General features: G+C 42.3%; 2 protein-coding genes across 3 annotated transcripts; one reads left to right on the top strand and one right to left on the bottom strand.

Annotated features, from left to right (window-relative positions):
• The first annotated feature begins 656 nt into the window (after window positions 1-656).
• Window positions 657-14,566, top strand: irf9 (interferon regulatory factor 9). Of its 2 annotated transcripts, none has more exons than XM_080864611.1 (10): window positions 657-749; window positions 1,201-1,276; window positions 2,007-2,129; window positions 2,219-2,399; window positions 8,326-8,456; window positions 8,764-8,830; window positions 10,010-10,069; window positions 10,205-10,594; window positions 11,829-11,944; window positions 12,647-14,566. In XM_080864611.1, exons 2-10 carry the CDS (start codon window positions 1,220-1,222, stop codon window positions 12,788-12,790), a joined length of 1,269 nt encoding a protein of 422 aa, XP_080720737.1. In that variant the 5' UTR covers window positions 657-749; window positions 1,201-1,219; the 3' UTR covers window positions 12,791-14,566. The 2 variants fall into 2 exon arrangements, with proteins under 2 accessions (XP_080720737.1, XP_080720738.1); XM_080864612.1 differs by having other exon boundaries at window positions 12,550-12,684.
• A 680-nt stretch (window positions 14,567-15,246) lies between these two features.
• On the bottom strand, window positions 15,247-17,378 carry emc9 (ER membrane protein complex subunit 9). The gene is made up of 6 exons (XM_080864613.1): window positions 17,204-17,378; window positions 16,760-16,962; window positions 16,456-16,532; window positions 15,948-16,017; window positions 15,688-15,782; window positions 15,247-15,536 (listed from the first exon to the last, which is right to left on the bottom strand). Exons 2-6 carry the CDS (start codon window positions 16,952-16,954, stop codon window positions 15,356-15,358), a joined length of 618 nt encoding a protein of 205 aa, XP_080720739.1. The 5' UTR covers window positions 16,955-16,962; window positions 17,204-17,378; the 3' UTR covers window positions 15,247-15,355.
• Window positions 17,379-22,219: the final 4,841 nt, after the last annotated feature.

Below are 22,219 nucleotides of genomic sequence, written 5' to 3'. Positions count from 1 at the left end.
CAAGAAACCAGCTTGAGATGATCTGACATTTGTGACATGGTGTGTTACGTCTGTCATAAACATAACATTTTCATCCAGATAACTGCTGCCCACTGGATATTTTCCCTTCTTTGGATCATTTTCTGTAAGCACTAGAGATGGTTATGTGATAAAATCCCATCACATGAGCAGTTTCTGAAATACTCACGCTAACTATCATGCCACATTCAAAGTCACTTAAATCACCTTTCTTTATTGATCTGATGCTTGGTTTGAACTTCAGCAGGTTGTCTTGGCTGTGTCCACATGCCCAAATGCACCGAGCTGCTGCCACGTGATTGGCTGATTGGATATTTGCGTGTTCCTGGCTGGTTAGTTCATTTCCAGCTCATATATCTGCTTTATTTGTCATGCAGCAATGAGGAACCAGGCCTTACCTGGCCATGAATCTGCTTCTTACTTATCGTCCAATTATTTTAGAGCCTTTGAATGTCATTCCTAAACAGGTAATGGAATATTTATTACAATCCCCTTGAATGAAAGGTGAAAGTCTGCACTTCAGTCATTCAGTCACATCTCCACTGTGCACATACTCAGGGACCTGACTGTCTCTGTGTGTGCTCACTTTCGCCCCCTGGTGTCAGGCTAGCAGAGCCTTTCTCTAAAACCACGTGACTTCGGGGAAAAGGAGCGCCTTCATAGACTGAGCCGCAGAACTAAAGAGGAGAAGACAGTCAGTCCGCAGGCACCGCGGAGGAAACACGACCGAGGTAAACGAAACTTAAATCAACTTCCTTAATTTAACACCTTAGCGTCTATATTTGATTTTTTTATAAATATAACATGCGGCGGTGGGAGGATGTTTGCAGCTGCTTTGTTGTTTCCAGACCAGACTCCATTTAAAAAAGACCTAAATTTAGAAAGTTTTTGTCTGTCTTTCTTTTCTTTTCTTTTTTAATGTGTGTCGACTCTGTTTAAAGACCCGGCTTGAACACGAGGCTTGAACTTGGCTTTTTACGCGAAAGCAAATCGACGTTTATTCATATTTTTACACATTTCTTATGTCTAATATTGGATGTTTTTGATGTGCCCAGAGTGAAGCTGTGCTATTGTTAAAAAATGTGAGGCGGGGTGGGTGTAAGAGGGCATGTCGGGGCAGTTGATCGTAGTTGTTTGTGTTGATGTTTTGCCGCTGACCCTGAAACTTTGCGGTGTTTTCAGCATTTTTAAAGAAGCAGCGATGGCAGCTGGGAGAATGCGCTCCACTCGCAGACTGCGCTCCTGGATCGTCGAGCAGGTGTGTGTGGCTGTGTATGTGTGTGTGTGCATGAGTGTGAGAGGGAGGCAGGGAGAGGGTAAGGACAAATGAAAGAGTGGGGTGGGGGGGAAGGGAAACGGGAAGAGAAAAAGGGTGATTGAGAGGTCACTAACAAACATATATTCATAACTATGGGGCTGAAAATGACACCAGCAAAAGTTTAACTTTTCTCTTGTTAGAAAATCAGCTGCAATTGCATAATCTGCTTAAGCAAATTGTAGGTCAGCTGTGGAAAAATGCACTTTTCTGTTTCTACTATCATATAAATGTGTTATAGGTGCTTATTGCTACTTTTTATTTTTACAAAACAGTTTAAACCCTTGAAAATGAACTAAAGTCATAAACTGAATATCAGGAAATAGCTGATTTTGACTTTAGGCCACAAAATTCTGTGTATAGTGTAGAAGTGATATCAGCTGAAGTTGAGCTCAGCTGCACTTTCATCAAGTTTATATTTTTTTAGATTAGTTGGTTAAGAAATAAACAGATATTGCTCCAATTATGTGAATGTGTTCTGCTTTTTCTTGCTTTCTGACATATATAAGTGAAATCAGTGCAAGTGCAAACTTCACTGTTTTTTCTACAAAGACATGCAGAAGAGGTGGCTGGTTAGCAGCCCTGATTTATGTCTGCAGTTATTCAGCTTTAGGTGAAATTCAGGAAAACTATAAGCTTCTCTAACGTCGCTGTGTTTTTTGGTTTGTTTCAGGTCAGCAGTGGGAAATATCCGGGGCTGGTGTGGGATGACGAGGCCAAAACCATGTTCCGCATCCCCTGGAAGCACGCGGGGAAACAGGACTTCCGCAAAGACGAAGACGCCGCGATCTTCAAGGTAGCTCTTGAAATTCTCAAGATTTGCTTTAAATGCCACAAATCTTGTGTGCTTTAAATCTCTGAGATCGCCATCGCTGTCCTCCCCAGGCGTGGGCAGAGTTCAAGGGGAAGCTGACAGACGGGGGCCAGGACAACCCGGCCGCTTGGAAGACCCGTCTGCGCTGCGCCCTCAACAAGAGTCCTGAGTTTAAGGAGGTGATGGACCGAGCCCAGCTGGACATCTCAGAACCGTACAAGGTGTACCGCCTGGTCCCCATCAGCGAGCAAGGTGAGGCTTGACGTACCTACTCAGCATGCTCTGGCTAGGTCGTAGTACGACTTAGTTATACCTCAGCAGCAAAGCATTTGACTTACCTCAGACCTGATAACCTCGATGACAAAATCAGTCTCGTGGTCACACGAAGGTGGTTAAGTCAACCCAAAACTTCCCAGTGGGTCACATGAGGGCACAGGAGGCAGGACAGACATGTGACAGCAATTACAAAAACATACATGTGAAGACCAGGCGAGGCCCGAATGTGCAGTGTAAAGATGCTGAATTCAATAATGTAACCATGATATCTTCTGCCAGGGTAGAAATGGGACGTTTTTCTGTAAGAGCTCTGATAGTTGGTGTTCCCACTTCACTGGCTCAGATGTCTTCCATCTCAAGACATCTGTATTTCATTCAAAATAACTGCTGTTTAAGATTTATTAGCTCACAGTCTAACACGAGCAGCCCGGTTTCACTCCTGATGGCAGAACAATGCAGGCACACCAGCGCACAAGGACCCTTTGTGGCGGGAATTCAAAGCAGCACCATAAATTATACCCCTGCCTTGTTTTACGAAACCAAGGACAAAGTACAATATTTAAAAACTCTCAGTAGGTTTAAGACAATACAGCCCGAAAGCAATGAAGCAGGCTGGGAGTGTGCGTGAGAGAAAGAGTGTAGTGTTAAAAAGTCTTGTATATGTGCTTTAAAAGGTCAGTAAGACTGGAAAAGCTGGCAAAAATGTTGAATGTCAAAGTTCTTGGTATCCCTGCTCGATGATGAAGAATAGATCTAAACTACTCCTAAATCAATGTGAAGGTTTGGTGAAGGTATTTCTGTAGAGCATGTAAGATAGTTTTATAGTTTTTTCAGAATTGTTGAAAATTTTATACAAGATCAGCTAGCATGCAGCTTAGGCTCCTTGATTTAGTATAAACCTTGTGTATTTGATATAATCTCTGAGCCATCAGAGTCTTAAGAGTCTTAAGACTACAGACTCTCTACCTACACACAGGAAGTGGTGACCCTTTTTCGGAGAATTGTTAGGTCACTAAGTGGTGGGCGCCGGTATGCGTTGTTCTCTTATCTGGAGCAGGTGTGGTTTGCAGCATATGTTAGCATGGCACTGTGGCCCGGTAATGTTGGAGTCCCACAAATAAGAAGGTTGCAGTGAGATTGCAGATATGCAGATATGCAATCTCACTGCTTTGAAGTATCTGCAACCACTTGAGTCAGTGGGTGATGAAGTCAGTCTGCAATCAGTTTACAACTGAATGGGGTCAAGTTGGCATTTACACACAATATCTGTGTTATTGTGTGCAATTATTTCCTCTCTTGCAAAGAGTCATGTAACAAATAATTTGCCCTCATTGGTCCAGACTGACTCGGTCTGATTGCAGCACGTCTGTCTGTGTTTATACATTAAGACGGTGATCGCATGGAAAACCAGCTGTTCCACAGTGATTGCAGTCAGTTGGACTGTTTGTTTGGAGACAGGTTGCCTCCCACCAGGTGATCTGTGTAATCGCCTTGTTATCACAGTTATTAAAATCCCAGAGGTTAAGGTTATTGGAACCTCTGGTGAGCAGATGCCAGATGCAAAAAAATTCAGTGCAATCGCCTGGCAACCACCGATTTTTCCCAGCCACGATGTTCCTGTCCTATTTTCATTTAATGTAACTGAGCCAAAAAGACGTGACCCACCCTTATAAGAATGCACATCCAGGGTTAAACACAAAGTTAGCACGATGAGCCTCAATTCCTGCTACATAGTACCAGCCTGTGATGATCGTGGCAGGTAAACTGATATTTCAGTTGTAATGTAGGGCAGACCTGCACTCACTCACACAGTGACATGGTCAGCTTCCATCTGCCAGGTTGGATTTTTATCTCAAGATAATGAGCAACAGTCTTTGCATCACTTTAACAGCCAAAAAATAAACTGACTTAATCCTGACCTCTCTGAGTCAGACTGGTGAACTCATTTAAAGCAGGTAGTTTGGGAATACTTGTAGCTCCTCGGGGTTCGTATTTAGTCATGATGGGGGTTAACCTACAAACCCATTCTGTTTGCAATACACTTTCACAACAGTCTGTTGCATTTAACCCAACAGTGGATGTTTGCCTGGCTGCCACTTAAAACTGTTCCAGTTATTGATTCAGAAGCAAAAACAGTTCACGTGCTTTGCCACGCCTGTGCATGCTCATTAAAGTGTAGGGTGAGATGAGCAACTGCAGGCCGGCGATGTCTCAAAATGCAGCAGCTCTTTTTCTGAGAAACAGAAACCTCAGGAAGCACATGACGACTGCGTCTGTCTCTTCAGGCTGCAGGCGCACAGATCCAGCGCGTTGATTGGTTGGTTACATCTCAGAGATCGTGTGAAGATTAAGGAAAGATGAACTAAAACTAGTTTCCTCTCACTTTTAGTAAATGCAGTTAGTCAGTTTCTTCTGCTCTTAATGTGGAGGAGCTTTGTAGCTTTTATTCTGAAAGCTACAGTTACTAACAGCTCTGCCATCAATTCTGCTTTTACAAAGACTTATTCTTTTCAGCTTTTCTTTATCATCATAACACCTCATAAATACTGGATTAAACTATTACTATTATACATGAACCGGTCAGAATATTAGGAACACCCAGAAGCCCACCATCACTAACTACAAACTCCATAATTAACGTGAACGAACTGAAAAATTGGATCTAAAAGTTTCCCACGGCTGATGGTAACGTGTTTACAGTTTTGCCCGACTGTTAGCAGGGCTGGCATCGCCGCTGCTGAAAGCTGATGCCGGGTTTATAGCTTAATAGCTCCTCTGTTTGAGAGAGTTGAATATTTAATCTGTCAGCAGGACGTCACAGACCATCAGAAATACTCTGCTAAGTTTATCAGCGGCAGCCAGCGAACTTAACGTTAAATGTGCTGCAAAAACAGCCTTTCGTTTTCAGCTGGTTTTAGTTGTTCGTCCCTGCAAGACTTTTTTAAACTAGCAGAAAAAAATTAATATAATATAATTTTAAATGTCAGAATGAGTGACACCGAAGCAAACCTAAGCAAGAACTGAAGGAAGGGTAATCAAATGTATGTATATAGGTTTTCTTTGTTGTTGTGGTCGACATTGTTCTCCATTTTTAAAGGTTTGATTCACTAAAATAATTAGAATAACCTTTATTTACATCAGAGAAATGATTGTACACATATGACATATAAACGTGGTTTTAATCGGAGTGTTTATCTGCTGTGGGTGCTGGCCACAGTAGATGAACAGTAGATGAGAAAATGGAGGTTTAGCTGCGTTAGGTGTTGCAGAGTAAATGTTGCACAATGTACCTGCAGAAACGGGTGAACTTTCTTCTCTATTAGCGCACGGTTAGTCTGATCACCACTTCCACCTTTTCTGCAGCGTTAAGCCCTCTCGCTGTTTATTTCTCTCACACCTTTTTTTTTAAGTGGCTTTTGGACCCGCTGACTCTTGACCTATTTTCTGCTGCTTTGCCTGTTTAATGTCATAAAAGTGCCAAACAAATATGTTAAATGTAGGCCGAAGGGTATTTAAAGCTCTGCCGTGCCCTCTGCTCTCGTTGTGTTGCAGATGTTTGTCTGTTTCCAGGGAGAAATACCTGGATTCTAGTCTGGATTTATGACCATCTTTTCTTCTGATAATCTCCTGCACTTTGGTCTTTGCGTGAACTTTATCTGTTTTTAAGTTACTTTTTTTCAACTTTTCTTTACTTTAGATTTTATTTTAATCACTGGAAAGTCTTAAAAAGTAAACAAGACATGCAACACAATCAGTCACATGTTAAAACAGAGAAACAGACATTATTAAACACATTTTAATAAAAGCCTATAAATCAGAGACATGACAGAGATGGATGGAGAAGGAAAATACTTAGAAAGAAGTTCCTCTTTTAATCATTGCGTGTAGTTCTGCTGTGTCTTATCGTTTCTTTAAAAAAATGATAAATATATTTTAAAACATCTGCTTTTGATTTTAAGCCAAAAAAAATTATCAGTAACTTTCTTTCCAGATGTCTGACTTCTTTTATACAATTCATACTTGACCTTAAAGTTATTAGTTATATATTTTAACTGTTTAAACATGTCCTCTGCTGCTTAACCAGGTTCAGATTAGTTATTTTTACTTTCTTTAACCTTCATTTAATCAGCAAGTTAAAGCACTTTGAATTTACATCTGTTTTGTAAGATTGCTCCGGGTCAGGATAAGGTGCGTTAACTTCGCGTATTTCATTTTGATAGCAGGAGAAACTAGAGCATCGCTGTCAGAAACATGCAAATTCCACACAGTATCCGGCCACCGCGCTGCTAAATACTGATTCAGTTACTGCTATCAGGGCTGCTGCTCACAGATGTTTTCGATAAATGGTCAGTTTGTCAGTCGATAAACTGGTTGGTCCCTGAGATTTACAAAAAGAGACATGAGCAGCTGGGGCTCAGCAGGCACAGTGGGTATCTCTGTTATTTGGGAGGTCTGCAATTTGATGCCTGGGTCCTCCAGGCTGCATGTCAAAGTCATCTGGGGTGATACACTCACACTTGATTCCTGAATTAGGCTTCAATGGGCAATCTACGCGTAACCTGATGCACACTTTGATAGGAATGTAACCACGTGTCGGGTCGATGCAGCGAAGGATTAAGAGGCGTCTGAGGCATCAAAAAAAGCACTTGTGTGAAACGATGTAGTAGAAAGTTCTTCAGGCAGAACGGCACCAATCAATATACTGCACAGTCCTCAGGAAATATGTGAGATTTCCAAAATAAAAGCCCCCAGTTATTTATAGAGATTTATCATCATGCTTTAGGGCTGAGGTGTCAAACTCCAGCCCTCGAGAGCTACTGTCCTGCAGCTTTTAGATGCATCCTTACTGCAACACAGCTGAATCAATTGGTTGGATTACCTCTTCAGCCAACAAGTTTGGCAAAGGCCTGATAACAAGCCATTCGTTTGATTCTGGTGTGTCGGAACAAGGATGTGTCTGAAAGCTGCAGGACAGTAGCTCTCGAGGGCTGGAGTTGGAGACCCCTGCTGTAGGGTGCCAACCACATGTGGCAGCGCTCTCATATAAAGTGTCAATCACAGCCTTGCAGGATTTAGGCTAAATAACATTTTATGTTAAATGTGCATCCTGGCATTTAAGGAGGTGTACATTTTTTCTTCATTTTCATCTACAGAGCTACTAAAATAAGGCTTCTCCCTGTATTGGCTCTTCCTGCAGCCTGTTGTAGCCACAGTTATGTACATTATGCTCATGCATGCAATGACCGGAGCCAGTGATTCATAACTTAAGAGTAATCATTTGATCATTACACTTTTTCGCTTATAAAATCTCTAAATATTCACTTCACGGCACTAGGACCAGTGGAAAAACAAAGCCCGACATTTGGGAAGCTCAAACCATCGAACGCTTCCCCATCAATTAAGGTGGCACTCTGGTGAGATAGCATGGGGAAGTACTGACAAAAACACATTTAACTGATTTAAATGTCAGTAAATCCATCTGTTCTGTATCTTTTCTTCATTTTCTCAGCATGAGACTTTGTAAAACTAATTTCGTGGTGCGCTTAAAGGGCTGCAGAAGACCAGTGCGACTCACTTTGCATTATTGTCGTATTTTAAAGCTGCTATAAAAATAAACTGTCTGTGCATCACCATTCAGAGGTCAAAGTACAAACATGACGGAGCCTGACGGAGTTTATCTTTGGCTATTATTTTGGTAATTACATGGAAAATAGAATAAACATCTGCAGAGCTGTTTGTGTGCTAGTTCTAGTGAGGACATTTAATCAAAGACTTTTTATTTTGCCAAATGAGTCAAATTCTCGTGGAAGCAATGGGGCCGAAGAGCACTAAAACGACTCAAAAGTAAAAACAGCCGGTTGTTTTCAGCTGCTTCACGAGTGTTTCCTCTGTGTGCGTTTAGGTGTGGTGGTGCCTGAAAAGAAGAGCAGAGAAAAAGCCTCCAGGAGGTCGAAAAGGAGGAGAAGCGATTCAGACAGCGACGCCGCCAGTGATGACAAACAGATAAAGAGGGAAGAAGCCACGTCTCAGCTGGTGGGTTTATAGGATGTGGGGCGTATGCCGAGTCATTTTAGCCTCAATGTTTGCTCCGAGATAGGAGAGCATCTGATAGCATCTCGAAGCCCTGCAGTATCAAACGCTGTTTGCCATTTCTGTGTAGTTTGAATTATAGATGTTGGTGTAATGACTCCTTCCTGCCTGCTGGAGCTCAGCTAATCTGAGCATCTGAGAGGCAAATTAACAGTGACTTAAAAGCTGCGCAGCATAAACAACATAATTGAAGTGAACCGAACTGAAGTTCATAAATACTGATTACATTTTTTTTTTGTCTGATTCTCAGTATGTCGAGGAAAGCCCGGTCCAGACGGAGGAGCCCACTCAGTGCCCCACCTTCATTCAGACGGACTGTGAGTTTAACTGTCTTTGTAATCTGATTACTTCTGATTACTTCTAATTACTTCTTCGTAATCGGGATTTTTTCATATGTATAGAGTTAGCGATGCGAGGAGTATCCTATGATTTCCCCTCACATTTGTTCTCTTTTCCATCTAAAAAGATCTAAAAGATCCATTTGAATCGTGATCTCTGGCTTCCTCAAATGTAAACAATGAGTTAATTCTCCATTTCACACAGTTGAAGGCTTCGCCTGTAGCCCACACAAATAGTATCTCAGAAACTTGTTTACACCACTGGAAAAAAGGTATTTTTTTGTCATTCGTAAATCAAAATTTTAGGTTATTGAGTCCACTCAATAACCTAAAATTTAGATTTTCGAATTTCAAGTTCTTTCCTCAGTTTCAAGTAATTTCATCAGTAGTTTGAGAGACATAACAACGTGAAACTTTGACTTACGAACGACAGAAATTGGTTTAAAGTTTTTTTTTCACTGGTGGAAATAAGTTTCCATATTTCACACGTTAAGAAAACTTTGCTTTGAGTTTGACGGAGGATCTAAAAGTTAAGCCAAAGGGACAAATTTCCTTTCTGTCTGAGTCCGTGTTTTCCTGTGATCCTGTGAGGCTGCAGTCACAGTCTTTGCTTTGTAAAAATCATATTTGCACTTCGAGGACGAGCAGGTCTGTCGCTGCCTCTGAAATCAGGTCATGTCCGAGGAGAAATCTAATCGCTGACCTTGGGTCGGGCGATTTTATTTATACGCCACATGTAGCACGTATACAGGTGTCAGTGTGCTTAAAACTAAAAACATAAAATCCTGTGTAGGTCTGCTGTTCCTTAACCCTCTCAGGCTCAGATGAACTCTTTTGTTGCTAATGCACAACCAAGTCCTGCAGTGGTACTTCTGAGTAAAAAAAACTCATAAAATATGTACGTGGGGTAATCAGGTTGTTAGTTTGTAACTGTTGCAAATCGGCAACGCCTGCCTCGAGAGGGTTAAGGCAGTAAAAACTAAACAAACTTTACAAAGAAGTAACATACAAGCCTACACATGCACATTGTGAAGCAAATGGATTACTGCAGTGTAACCTTGTGTTCTTATTTCATCATGTGTTTACATTTCAACTAACAAATCAAACTCACAGGCGACCAAAAGAAGCCGCTGATGTAACTGTTTTATGTCCCTTCAGCGGTCGATGAGATCAGGTTGGACGTGCGGATTGAGGAGAGTGTGACCGCTCCCGTAGGAGGTAATAAAGCATTTACAGCTGAGCAGGCTGTGATATGCTGGGTTCAGAGTCATGAACCCAGTCACGACCTGCTGTGAAAGCACTGAGTGTTGTTGGCTCGAGAAGATAACGACTCCTCTGTCTCCATCTCTACAGCCCAGGACTCCTTCAGTGTGGCAGTTTACTATTTAGGACAGCAGGTGCTCAAACGTCAGATTCAGGGCACCGATGTGCGGATAATGTACCTGCCCTCCTCGCCTATTCCCCCCACGCCACTCGTCCTGAAAGCCAGGTTCCCACGCATCCCGCTACCCGAGCCGCCCTCCACGTTGCCGGCCGGTCCGGAGCTGCAGGCCCTCTTCACCCTGCTCCCCTTCATGGAGAAAGGGGTGGTGCTGACCTCCACTCCGCAGGGAGTTTACGGCAAGAGGTTCTGCCAGGGGCGGGTCTTCTGGACGGGGCCGCACACGACCATGCCGGACCTGCACAAGATGGAGAGGAACACAGAGCCGGTGCTCCTTTTCAATAAAGAAATCTTCAAGCAACGTAAGTCAGAAATGAGCGTGTTGATATTTGTTAACAGCCCTGCCAGATGCTGCAGAACAAATTATCACACAGATGTTATCACAGCAAGAGCTTGAATGTCTGCGCAGTGAAGCTAATATGTACTCTGCAGGAAAAAAGGACTCACCAGGACTTTAATCAAAATCTGTCTTTAGAATTAGTGTTTATTAACTGAAGTATCACAGACTCATTGCCATCACTGTTTTATGAACTAAGTGTGTTTTTGCCACCAAAACATGGTTTGGCGCCAGTCTGCAGCTGTGATTGGATAATTGACGGGACATCCAGGATCATTTTGCTCTAATGCACTGCTGACATGGTTAGCTCACGATCGATAATAACACTGCTATCAAATTGCCTTATTTCGTGTTATTGGATAAAACCGTTGCCTGGTGCTTGTCTGGGCAGCAGTCTAACCAGAGATGCCCGCGTCCAGCTCTCCTTTGAGGAAATGCAGAAGCCTTTCAAACACAGCAGATGCACATAATCTCTGCAGCATGTCATCCTCCCAATTGGACACATGCCATACCCAGCAGCAGCTTTAGTCTGACTCCAGGAGAACACCGTTTACGTGTCTCCAACACACTTTGTTCTTAAACTAAGGGTGTTCAGGATCTTTTATTTTGAAAAGCTGCTAATTCAGTTCTGTGTTTGACTTGTCGCGTTCCTTACCTGCTCTGTGCAGCTTGACCTGACTACAGGAAAAAAATAAAAACATTTAAAAATAGTGCAGTTTTCAGCAACGTGAAGTGGAGAGCTGCTCCTGAACGGTGTTACAGGCTGGTACGTCACTGGGAATACGCGTCTCCCAAATAACTCAGATGAAGCCAGCTCGTAGCGATAGGTGCGGGTAGGAATGCAGGTCGAGCAGTAAATAAGCTGCTTTCCCTTCATTCTCAGCTCTTTCTTTACCGTAGCAGGCAATCAATCCTCCCACACTTGGAAACACAATACGCATGTTCATTATACATCTGGCAGCGCTGTTTAAGACTGAAAAATCAATGTTAAGTGCATGTTATTTTTTAATTTTAGAGAGTTTTCATGATAATAAGGTCCAATCTTCAAAAAACTTTAGTCTTTGGTTGAAATTGTCCAACTGGAATTTTGATTTTAAATGTCATGAGCAAAGATTCAGTGTAGGGCTGTTTTTTGCCCTGAGCTGATAACTTACATGAAGCGCTAATAAACGCCCGCCCCTTCCCTCCTCAATCATCAGAGTTGGACTACTTCCGTACAAATGGCGGCGAGCCTCCCCAGTGTGGCTTCACCCTGTGTTTTGGAGAAGAGCTGAGTGACTCAGAGGACCCTTTCCAAAAGCTGATCATTGTTCAGGTAAACCACACACACTCAGCAGTATGTTTTTTCTGTGGTGGGGATTTTCCAGGGAATTTCAGGTAAACCACACACTGGATTATTGAAAACTGTAACTAGAGAAAAGTTTCCTTTCTTTGTCCTTTAATTGTCGCCAGTATTCATTTTTCTACATGAGATTCTTTTAAATCACCCTTCAGGTGCTGGGATTGTTACTCACATGTGATTTTAGTGACACCTAACTTATTTATTCTTCTGTAACAACTTGTGCTTAACTGGTGCCCTCTTCCCTGCTCTCCTTTTTGTGATTCGTTAAAGTGGACTTGCACACTCCTCATCCAAAAGCTCAGGGTTCACACTGCTCTGAATGCCCCATTTTTGGCTCTTTGTGATGTCAGACAGGGGCTAGCCCTCATAACTGGTTATATCAGGCATAGAAACCCCCCCCCCCACATGCTGTTCAAACCTTCTGCTTGTGAGGGGAAGCCAATCAGCTGAAATGGAAGCGTTAAAAACAGTTTTAAAATTAATTTTTAGGGACCTTTAAATGTGGAGAAATCCGCAGCTCCAATACAGGAGATCTGAGTAACTAACAAAAACTACCTTCACTACTCTCTCCTCTACAGATTACTTTACGATGGGAACAACGGCAGGTCCAGAACGCTCAGTCCGTCTGATTTCAGTAAATGGTAAAAACTGCCTTTACTGCTCTTTCCTCTGCAGATCACTCTACCGTGGGAAGAACAGCAGGTACAGAACGCTCAGTCCATCTTTGAATCCATCACCATCCTCCAGTCTCTGGCCAGCCAGTCCCCGCTGGGAGAAATAACCCTGAACCTCGTCACGGTGCCTTCGCCAACCAACTAGAGCATCGGCTGCGGGACTTTCTAAGCACTTTGATGGGTGGCATTTGAAAAATAAGACACATTTCCCTTATTATAAATCCGACAGCTAGAAGGATTTTTTTCTTTTATTATTCTAATTAAGACAGATTATAATAAGATAACAAAACAGGAACCTGCAGTTATTTTCTGTGGTAATTGTTTGTTTGTTTTCATATTGCCCAAACACGTTGCACAGAAACGGATGCATAGCATTTAAGAGAAATAGGAAATCAAATGGTGAACTAATATAAAGGGGACCTATTCTGCTTTTCCTTATTTTTTGCCACAGTGGTCAAAACCCATATGAAAAAAGTTTGACAAACTCAGTTTCAAACAAGAGTAGATTTACCCAATACTGTCATATTACACACATAGTTTTGACCGTTAGCACAGAAACAGCCCTCACTGCAAACAGGAACCTGCAGCTCCTGTTTCCAGTGAGGGCTGTTTAAGAGGGGCAGCCAATCAGAAAAAAAGCTGGCTTGAAGAGGGAGGAGCATTTGGATAAGAGGGTGGAGTGACTAAAACCATAGCACAGACTTGTGCCTCACAACAAGCTGTATTCTTTATCAGACAATAGCATCAACAATGCTAAAAATGCTAAGAGAACAAAAGATCGCGTTTACAGGAGAAACTTTCCATTCAGACTAAAATACTTTTTGTCTCAGGCTGTTTTTATGCTTTCAGGTGGCGTAAAGCTGAGAATTTTAACACGGGGATTGACTCCCTTTTGTAACCAGCAGCCTCAAGTGGCCATTAAAGGAACTGCACCTTTTGACGCTGCTGCAAGACGTCCTGTAAAACAAATAGGACTTATTTTGAACTGTGAATCATGCAAAGCTCCCGGAGTAAAAACAGAGTTGGAAATAAGCATTAATAGGTCCCCTTTAATATCAGTTTTGGGGTGCACCTTCTTTTTCATTTTAGATATTAGTTAGTGTACTGGTAACACTACATGTAAGCCAACACTTGGAAGCTTTTTATATTCATCGTGCATCTCAGAATGTGATGTAAGCAGCATGCCGATCAGAGCTGAGCAATCATCTTCCTGTAAATTCCTCTCATTAACTATTGGGTCATTTTAGATATTATAAGTCTATTGTTTTGGTTAGGGATTGGGGGTGGAGCCATTTAGTACTGTAGACGCTGCTTAAGTTGTGTTGATGAAAATTGTTTATACCACAGGACTAGATAGAAGTTTCACTGTACAATCAAAGGGGAAAAAAGCATCATAATAGCCTGCAGTAGTTCAGTAGACTATTTTGTAAAGCACCTTTATCTTTACTATATTGCCGTCAAGTCTTTTCAGATCCAGTGCAGATGTGTCCTTTATACCATTAGGGTTTTGTAGTTAAAAACATTTTTTACAAATGTGTCTTAAATGGTCATCTTTTAATAGACAAAAACTGAAACTGGAGATGAGAAAGGAGGAGCGTGTCACCCTGGAGCAGGTCAGTCAGGAATATCACATTCAGCGCATTTATTTTTTAACCATTTACAGTGAGAAACTTTCCCGATTTACAGGACTGTGCGCTGTTAGACAGCTGCACCGTTGTATTCATTTTAAATGCCTGTTAACAGTTAAACTTTCAGCTTTTCTTTGGCGGTTTGTGAAGGACGAACAAAACACACATTTCAATACAAAAGTTCTGCAGTGAACACAGGGAGGAGAAGCTCTGAATATTTGGCTTATTGAGAGTGTAAGGCAGCCTCAGTTTGACACGTTGTAAGGCAGGTTTCCCAAACTTGCAACACATTGTTCCTCTTTCCTGAAGTTAAAATGATTTAGAAGAAATTTCCTCTAGACTCATGTTATTTTTGCTGAACAGCAAATAACAAGAACAGCTGCAAAAACACGCTTTAATTGAGGATTTAAGGTAACAACACAGAATAAAGACACTAAACAGTATAAACTTTGACAGGGAGTTTATTTGAATGGTCAACTGTTATATTTGTAATGTCACAACTCTATTTAACCAGTTCTTGTGCCCACACGAGGCATTGAAGTCATAACAAACACATCTGCACGGTGTTAAAGGGTGGATGTACCCCCCTCCCCGCCCCCATTTTATTTTTAATATATTACTTTAAGTCTTCCCAAAGTCAAAACCACAAACTTGAGAGTTCCTTTTAAATCAAACCTAATGAAAAACAAATATTTTGAGCTTCATCTAGCTTGGTATTTACTGCAGGATTTTAGTATTGTAAGGCATTTTTGTCCTTTTGTCCATCCTGTTTCATGTATAGTTTGCTGGAATCATACTAATGCATAAACTAAGGGAAAGAGGGGGAACATATCTATATGTTGTAGTAGTGTTAGAGGAGGACTTCAAGGTGGAAGTGTCCTTTAAATGAGCAGGGTATTGGGATGGACCACAAGGCACACTCTGGGGTGGGCGGGAAACTAGTGAGATGTAAATATTGTTATTTATGCATATATGTTCTTGTTCACTCGGAAAAAAATAAACGTCTCCTTAAACTCGGTGTCGAGTGTGCGTTGTTCTGTAAAAATCACATTTGTGCAGAAAAAGTGATGCTACTCTTCAGTCTAGATGTTTCCGTTGGCCGGCGAGGCGAGCTCCTCTATCTTGGTGTTAAGTTTCTGATTGGTCCAGTCTTTTGTGATGTCGTCCAGGTGGCTGTCAAAATCCACCAATAGCGTGTGATCACCTGACTCCATCATCTGGCTCGCTATGGCCCGAGTCTCCTCCCACTGTCTCAGCATTATCCTGAACAGGACAGAGGAAAAAAGGAACAGGTGAGTGTAGTTTTCAGACAGAATTCAGGCGCAAAAATAAAAAACAGACGTGCTGCTCAGCTTTCACAGCGTGTCCCACATAAACGTGCAGTTTGCTGGGATATGGTCATTCATGCTCTTACGTGTGTTTGTCTTTGAGTATCCATCTTGAGTCTTTGCGCTCGTACAACACGATGGGAGGAACCCGATAGTCTGGAGACATCTTACTGCCATCGAGCTGTAAGAAAAAAAAAAAATCATCCTGAACTACTTTATTAAACAGACAGCACAGCTAAGCTTAACTTATTTCTGAAAGCCTGCTTACCAGCAATAGAAATATGTCCAGGTTAAACCAGCAGGTAAGAGACAGCCGATAAAACAATTTTACTTCTGTTTTTCTTACCATTAATAAAACTGGATTGTCAAACTGCTCTGCAATCTTATCGGCGACCTTCAGCGCACACGGTGTCGGGCTGCCGAGCAGAAAACATAAAAACTAGTTAAACAGAAACTCCTGAGACCACACGCCTCCGCCAAAGCCGCAAAGTTACAGAAGGATGGCATATTTTTCTTGAGAATATCATTTTGATATGTGTGAAGATCCAGTTTATTCATTCCAAAGCTAACTTTACTGCTTGAAAACTGACAAAAGGTAACCCTTTAATCTCTTTTCTGAACAGAGAGGTTTCAGATTTTTTTAAATTTTAACTAAAATGTCTTTTTACATCTTGTTTTAGTTTTTATTTAATAACCTTTTCATGCTGGTTTTCCCATCTAGACAGATGTGCTGAGCTGTAAAGTGTTACTGCATGAGGTACGAAAGGCTAAATGTGCAGCTTTGCCGCATCTCAAAACAAAAAACAGGGTTCAAATGAAAACCTCTTTAGTGACACGAAGCTCTGGAAACCCACTTGTTATCAGACACGCAGGCGTTGGCTTGGTAATATCCCACTATCCTCTGCTGAGTCTGTGAACACCAAACATCCACCTGGAAGGAGGAGAGCACCCACCGCCACTTTTAAACTTCATTTAATGCTGATGCAAGTTATAAATTCTTAATAACTTGGTAGCTTGGTCCAGAATATCTGACTGCAGGGTTTTATGCCTTCACAATAAACAATCACGAGGAGTCTTTAAGGTCTTCTCCGGGATCAGAGCTCCAGACTGTGGTGCTATTAAACAAAATTGTGAGGGCAGAAAAACACCTGTGAGCACCTGTGTAAGGGCCAGCTGGGTGATAGGAGCCAGGGGCAGGTGGGAGTGGAGCAGCGGGACACAGTCAGTCACGCAAACAGCGCCACCTGTCGGGCTGGACGACAACAGCAGGCCATTGATGCTACAGCGCGGAAAGAGGCAGGCGTGCAGGTACATCTTCACGTAAGCGCGACAGGACAGCTCCACCTCACCCATGGTGTCCGCTGCGGGGAGATAAGAGCACAGAAGCACTGAAAACTTGCCTCAGAGGACCGAGGCTAGCGGGAGAAGCACTGATGAGACACATAACAAAGGGCTGCCGTTAATAATGTCGCTGAATTTATCGAAAATCAGAAGGAAAAACGTCCGCAAGTGGCTTGTTGCTCAATGAGCTGCCAACCGGCCACACTGTGAATGAGCATTAGCATCCAAGCTAACCAAGCAGAGAATTTAATTCCGCCTTACCTGAATGGGAATATCAGTAAACACCAAAATCTACAGCTTCAAACTGGAAATATCAAATTAAGCTTTGCACGCAACTGTTGACACGAGCTTTTAAAAAACAGACCCAATTCACTTGACAGATACATGAAGAGCGTCTGAACGGCAGCTTTTGGTCCCGCCTACACGTCTTAAATGTAATTACCTGATTGGCTAAGAGATAAAGGCTTTGTAATGCGGTTCGAGATAAAAGATGCCAATCATTTCGTCAGGAGTTCAACGTAAACACGACTATGTGTACGCTTTACGGTAGTGCGCCCTCTACTGAAGAGGATGACCGAGGGGATAAAAAAAAAATAGGTGTGTGTGTGTGTAAAGAAAAGTAAAGCTATATCAAGTATAAAATATACATGACTTAATTTGTGTGACTGACTTCTTTTGCACTGACAGAACTGCACCTCTATTTAGTCTAATAAAACTACTTTGTTATTGTAGTTTCATTGCTACAATGACAAAGATTCTGGTTCTGAGAAAACAACAAAACATAAAACAAACCCACTCTGAAAACTCAAATTTGAATTAAATATTTTAAATAAATGTTACATTCATAACCCAGCCTTTCCCTGTCAACGATGGCTTCTTGACAGATGCTCTTCCACTGAGACTATTTGTGATAAGGTTTTATTGAACAGTGGATCAAGTCAAAGGCCAGATGCTGGCTAGTAGCTCTTTAGGAATCACCTTCACTTGTCAAACTGTTTTGAACAAAAATATGAACAAGTTGTGTTTTGCAAATTATGCTGGTAAAGTATCTAAAGATGAATGTAAAATGGGTTCTTTGCCAAACTACCAGTGTCCAAAAAAGAAAAAAAGAAAAAAAGAAAACATTGCTCAGCATGTGTGTATATTTGTATATTTTCAAGTAACTTTCAAGTGGCTTCAGATTTTCTTATGATTGTATGGCTAGATAAAATGCAAGACAGAACTAGAGAAGTTCTTAGATACAAATTTCAGCATATCTCCCAGAAGTGCAGAGTGTACAAATGTTTGAGTGAGAATCCATTTTCTTCAGTCTCTTATCCAACTAATAGAGTAAGTAAGTAAAACTTTATTTATATAGCACCTTTCAAGATAAAAATCACAAAGTGCTTCACAGAAGCTAAAACCTAAAAATAAAAATCAACCAAAAGCAAGTTTAAAAAGATGGGTTTTTAGCAGTTTTTTTTTTTTTTTTTTTTTAAAGCGACCACTGAGTCCACAGTTCTCAGGCTCAAAGGGAGAGAGTTCCACAATCTGGGGGCCACAGTTCCAAAAGCTTTGTCGCCTTTTGTTTTCAGCCTCGTGTGTTGGACAGCAAGCAAGCCCTGGTCACATGACCTCAGGGACCTGCTGGGAATGTATAGATGTAAAAGTTCACTTATATATGTTGGTGCTTGTCCATGCAGAGCCCTGAAAGTCAAGGTCAAAACCTTAAACTGGATTCTGAATTCAACGGGGAGCCAGTGCAGCTGAATCAGCAGGGGTGTGACATGGGAAAACTTGGAGGACTTGGTCAGAAGCTTTGCAGCGGCGTTCTGAACAACTTGTAGACGCTCCAAAGAGGCTTTACATAAACAAGTAAACAAAGAATTACAATAATCCAGACGAGATGAAACAAATGCATGAATGACAATTTCTAATTCGGAGCGCGATACAATGGGACTCAGCTTAGCAATGTTTCTCAAATGATAAAAACAGGAGCGAACCAAAGATTTTACATGGGCATCCAAAGTCAGAGCTGAGTCAATACTAACACCAAGGCTCCTGATAGACTGTTTTGCAAATGTAGCAAGTGGACCCAAGTTTTCCATAACACTAGGTACAAAATTTTTAGGAGCACAAACAAGAACTTCAGTCTTCTCCTCATTTAGTTGAAGAAAGTTTCCAGCCATCCAACATCTAATGGAGTCTATGCACTTGTGCAAAATCTGTAGCTTGGAAACATCATGGGGCTTAAAGGAGATATATAACTGAATATCATCTGCATAGCAGTGATACAAAATGTCCTTAAAAGTGCTCAATAAGTGTTGAAGAGGAAGTAAATACAGTAAGAACAATAAAGGCCCCAAAACTGAACCTTGTGGCACACCATAGGCAAGAAAAGTAGAAGAGGAACTGTACTTTGAGGTAGCCACAGAAAAGGATCGTTCATGCAAATAGGATTCAAACCAGTCCAAAGCAGCCCCTGATATACCCACCAAACCTCTCAGCCTATCTAGCAGAATATGATGGTCCACAGTATCAAAGGCGGAGGTCAGGTCCAACATCAACAGAACGGAGCATTCTCCTGCATCACATCTCATCAAAATGTCGTTGGAGACTCTAAGAAATGTAGTTTCAGTAGAGTGAGCTCTACGAAAGCCAGATTGGAATTTATCCAGAATGCTGTATTCATCTAGAACAGCTATAAGCTGCTTAGCCACAACCTTTTCTAAAATCTTAGAAATGAACGGTAATTTTGAAATCGGTCTGTAGCTACTGAGAAGAGAAGCATCAAGCTTAGGTTTTTTAACAGTGGGTGAATAACAGCATTCTTACAATAAACAGGGACCTGACCTGTTTATTGTAAGAAACCCTAACTTTATCAGTAAAGAGGTATCGGTACAAGATGTAACTTATGTTTGTCCTTTCTAAAGTACTTAACTCAATAGGAATTCAAGTTATGTTTAAACAGCCTGTGTGTCAATACATTTAGGTAGAAACCTCACAGCAAGTTCACTGCAGTGCAGCTAGCATGTGTGTTATTTCTAAAAACAGATTAAGTGGCAGGAAGGCAGAAAGTACTTTTTATATTAATTTAATGTGACAAGTTCAGATGACAGTGGTTCAAATGCAAAAAACTAAGCATCTTCGGTGTTGCAGTGAGAATACAGGGATTAAAAATAATCTGCAAATTTTAATCACACACCCATCTTTGTCCAGTGCTCTTTCAGATTTGGTTAGTATTTAGGCTGTACCTGGAAAGCAGACACCAGCAGCTTTGCAGCTTGAGCAAAAATTGGGAGATTGCAGTAGCTTCTTGGGCGCGTGCTGCCTCCCTATAGTTACATTTTAAATGTTTGGCTGCTTTATGGGGAAATTGGGCACCTGGTCCCACTTACCCCACCAAGCTTATACTAAACAGGTGCACTAATTTAAGACCTTTATACATTTAAATAAGTTCTACGAACCATTAACCACAATCATAAAATAGAGAAAATCTTAAAGAGACTGGATGTGGGTACCATGAATCCCCATGTGTCACAACAGTTATGATGCAACATTCATTTCTCAAAGAATGCAGAGACTTGTTTGGTATCAGCTTTTCACCATTTACCAAAGAATTTCTACAAGTCTGGGAAAAGCACTGGTGTGTTGGTTGATGTGGATTATTTTTTGCACAGGCTTAACAAAAAAACAAACAAAAAACCAAAAACAAAACGCATGAGCTAAATCAGACCTCAAGACTCCTGTTTAAAACATTCAAAGGTGCTCAGAAACTTGGCATCAAACAGATCAGCACGTACAAAACATTTAGTAGTCAAGAGTATAAAGCACAAACTAAATGTTCATTTGAAAGGTCAGTCCAGTAGTCCAGCAGGTTCCACACTGCAGTTCCTAAAATAAAAGGCATAGATTTAATGTAGTGTTTGAAACTTGCCCTGCTCCCCTCAACAAGGATGATGTGCCTGAAAGAAACCCACAATAAATTCATTGATTTTGCGCATTTTGTTTTCTGATGTGCCAGTGTGGGTGGCTTACCGACATGAAGCTATGAAATGTTGGTATCTGATCTGCAGGGGGTGCTGAAGCTTCTTGGCCTGGTACAGTGGCACCTTGGGACTGTAGCTTGGCAATCGGGATTGGTAGTGTGACATGAAAGGCTGGTAGCGTGGCTGCTTGGCCTGGAGCTGGTAGAGTGGCCGTTTGGGCCATTGGGCTTCCAGAAGCTGCTTGAATTGGTAATATGTCTGCTGAGGCATGGGCTGAGGCTGAGGGTACAGGGGCAGAACGGCAGCCTGCTGGGGCACCTGCAGATGGAGGTACAGGGGTGGGAAGACTGCCTGCTGGTGCACCTGTGAATGGGGGTGCAGGGATGGAAAGACAGCTTGCTGGGGAACCTGTGGATGGGGGTGCTGGGACAGAAAGGCAGTCTGCTGGGAAACCTGTGGATGGGGGTGCTGGGACAGAAAGGCAGTCTGCTGGGAAACCTGTGGATGGGGGTGCTGGGACAGAAAGGCAGTCTTCTGGGGAACCTGTGGATGGGGGTGCTGGGGCAGAAAGGCAGGGCCCTGTGGTGGCTGAAGATGCAGGGGTGGGAAAGCCTTCTGCTGCGTTGCCAGAGGCAGAGAGTGTGAATGCAAACCAGTCTGCTGGAGAACCTGTGGATGGTGGTGCTGGTGCAGAAAGGCAGGGCCCTGTGGTGGCTGAAGATGCAGGGGTGGGAAAGCCTTCTGCTGCGTTGCCAGAAGCAGAGAGTGTGAATGCAAACCAGTCTGCTGGGGAACCTGATGTGGATGATGTGGACGTAAACCAGTCTGCTGCTTCAACTTAGGGAGACTTGGTGGATGGTGTGGATGCAAATGAGACTGCTGGGTCACCTGAGAGAGACTGGGTGGATGCAAACCAGTGTGCATTGTCACCTGAGATAGACTGGGTGGATGCAAACCAGTGTGCATTGTCACCTGAGATAGACTGGGTGGATGCAAACCAGTGTGCATTGTCACCTGAGATAGACTGGGTGGATGCAAACCAGTGTGCATTGTCACCTGAGATGGAGTGGGTAGATGGTGTGGATGTAAACCAGTCTGCTGGCTCTGCTGAGGCACACTGGGTGGATGCAAAACAGCCTGCTGGCTCACCTGAGGCACACTGGGTGGATGCAAAACAGCCTGCTGGCTCACCTGAGGCACACTGGGTGGATGCAAAACTGTCTGCTTGCTCTCCTTAGGCACACTGGGTGGATGTAAAACTGTCTGCTTGCTCTCCTTAGGCACACTGGGTGGATGCAAAACTGTCTGC

Source organism: Rhamphochromis sp. 'chilingali' (genome assembly GCF_963969265.1).
Source record: "Rhamphochromis sp. 'chilingali' genome assembly, chromosome: 18".
Lineage (NCBI taxonomy): Eukaryota > Metazoa > Chordata > Actinopteri > Cichliformes > Cichlidae > Rhamphochromis > Rhamphochromis sp. 'chilingali'.
The sequence above is the reverse complement of the archived record's forward strand: the minus strand, read 5'-3'. Positions and strand labels throughout refer to the sequence as shown.

Excerpts from the sequence above, each read along its gene's own strand:
- irf9 (XM_080864611.1), top strand. The coding sequence starts at position 1,220 with ATGGCAGCTGGGAGAATGCGCTCCACTCGCAGACTGCGCTCCTGGATC. Across the intron at positions 1,277-2,006 it reads GCTCCTGGATCGTCGAGCAG|GTCAGCAGTGGGAAATATCC; the intron begins GTGTGTGTGGCT and ends GGTTTGTTTCAG. Across the intron at positions 10,595-11,828 it reads TAAAGAAATCTTCAAGCAAC|AGTTGGACTACTTCCGTACA; the intron begins GTAAGTCAGAAA and ends CTCAATCATCAG.
- emc9 (XM_080864613.1), bottom strand. The coding sequence starts at position 16,954 with ATGGGTGAGGTGGAGCTGTCCTGTCGCGCTTACGTGAAGATGTACCTG. Across the intron at positions 15,783-15,947 it reads ACAATCCAGTTTTATTAATG|CTCGATGGCAGTAAGATGTC; the intron begins GTAAGAAAAACA and ends TTTTTCTTACAG. Across the intron at positions 15,537-15,687 it reads ATACTCAAAGACAAACACAC|GATAATGCTGAGACAGTGGG; the intron begins GTAAGAGCATGA and ends TGTCCTGTTCAG.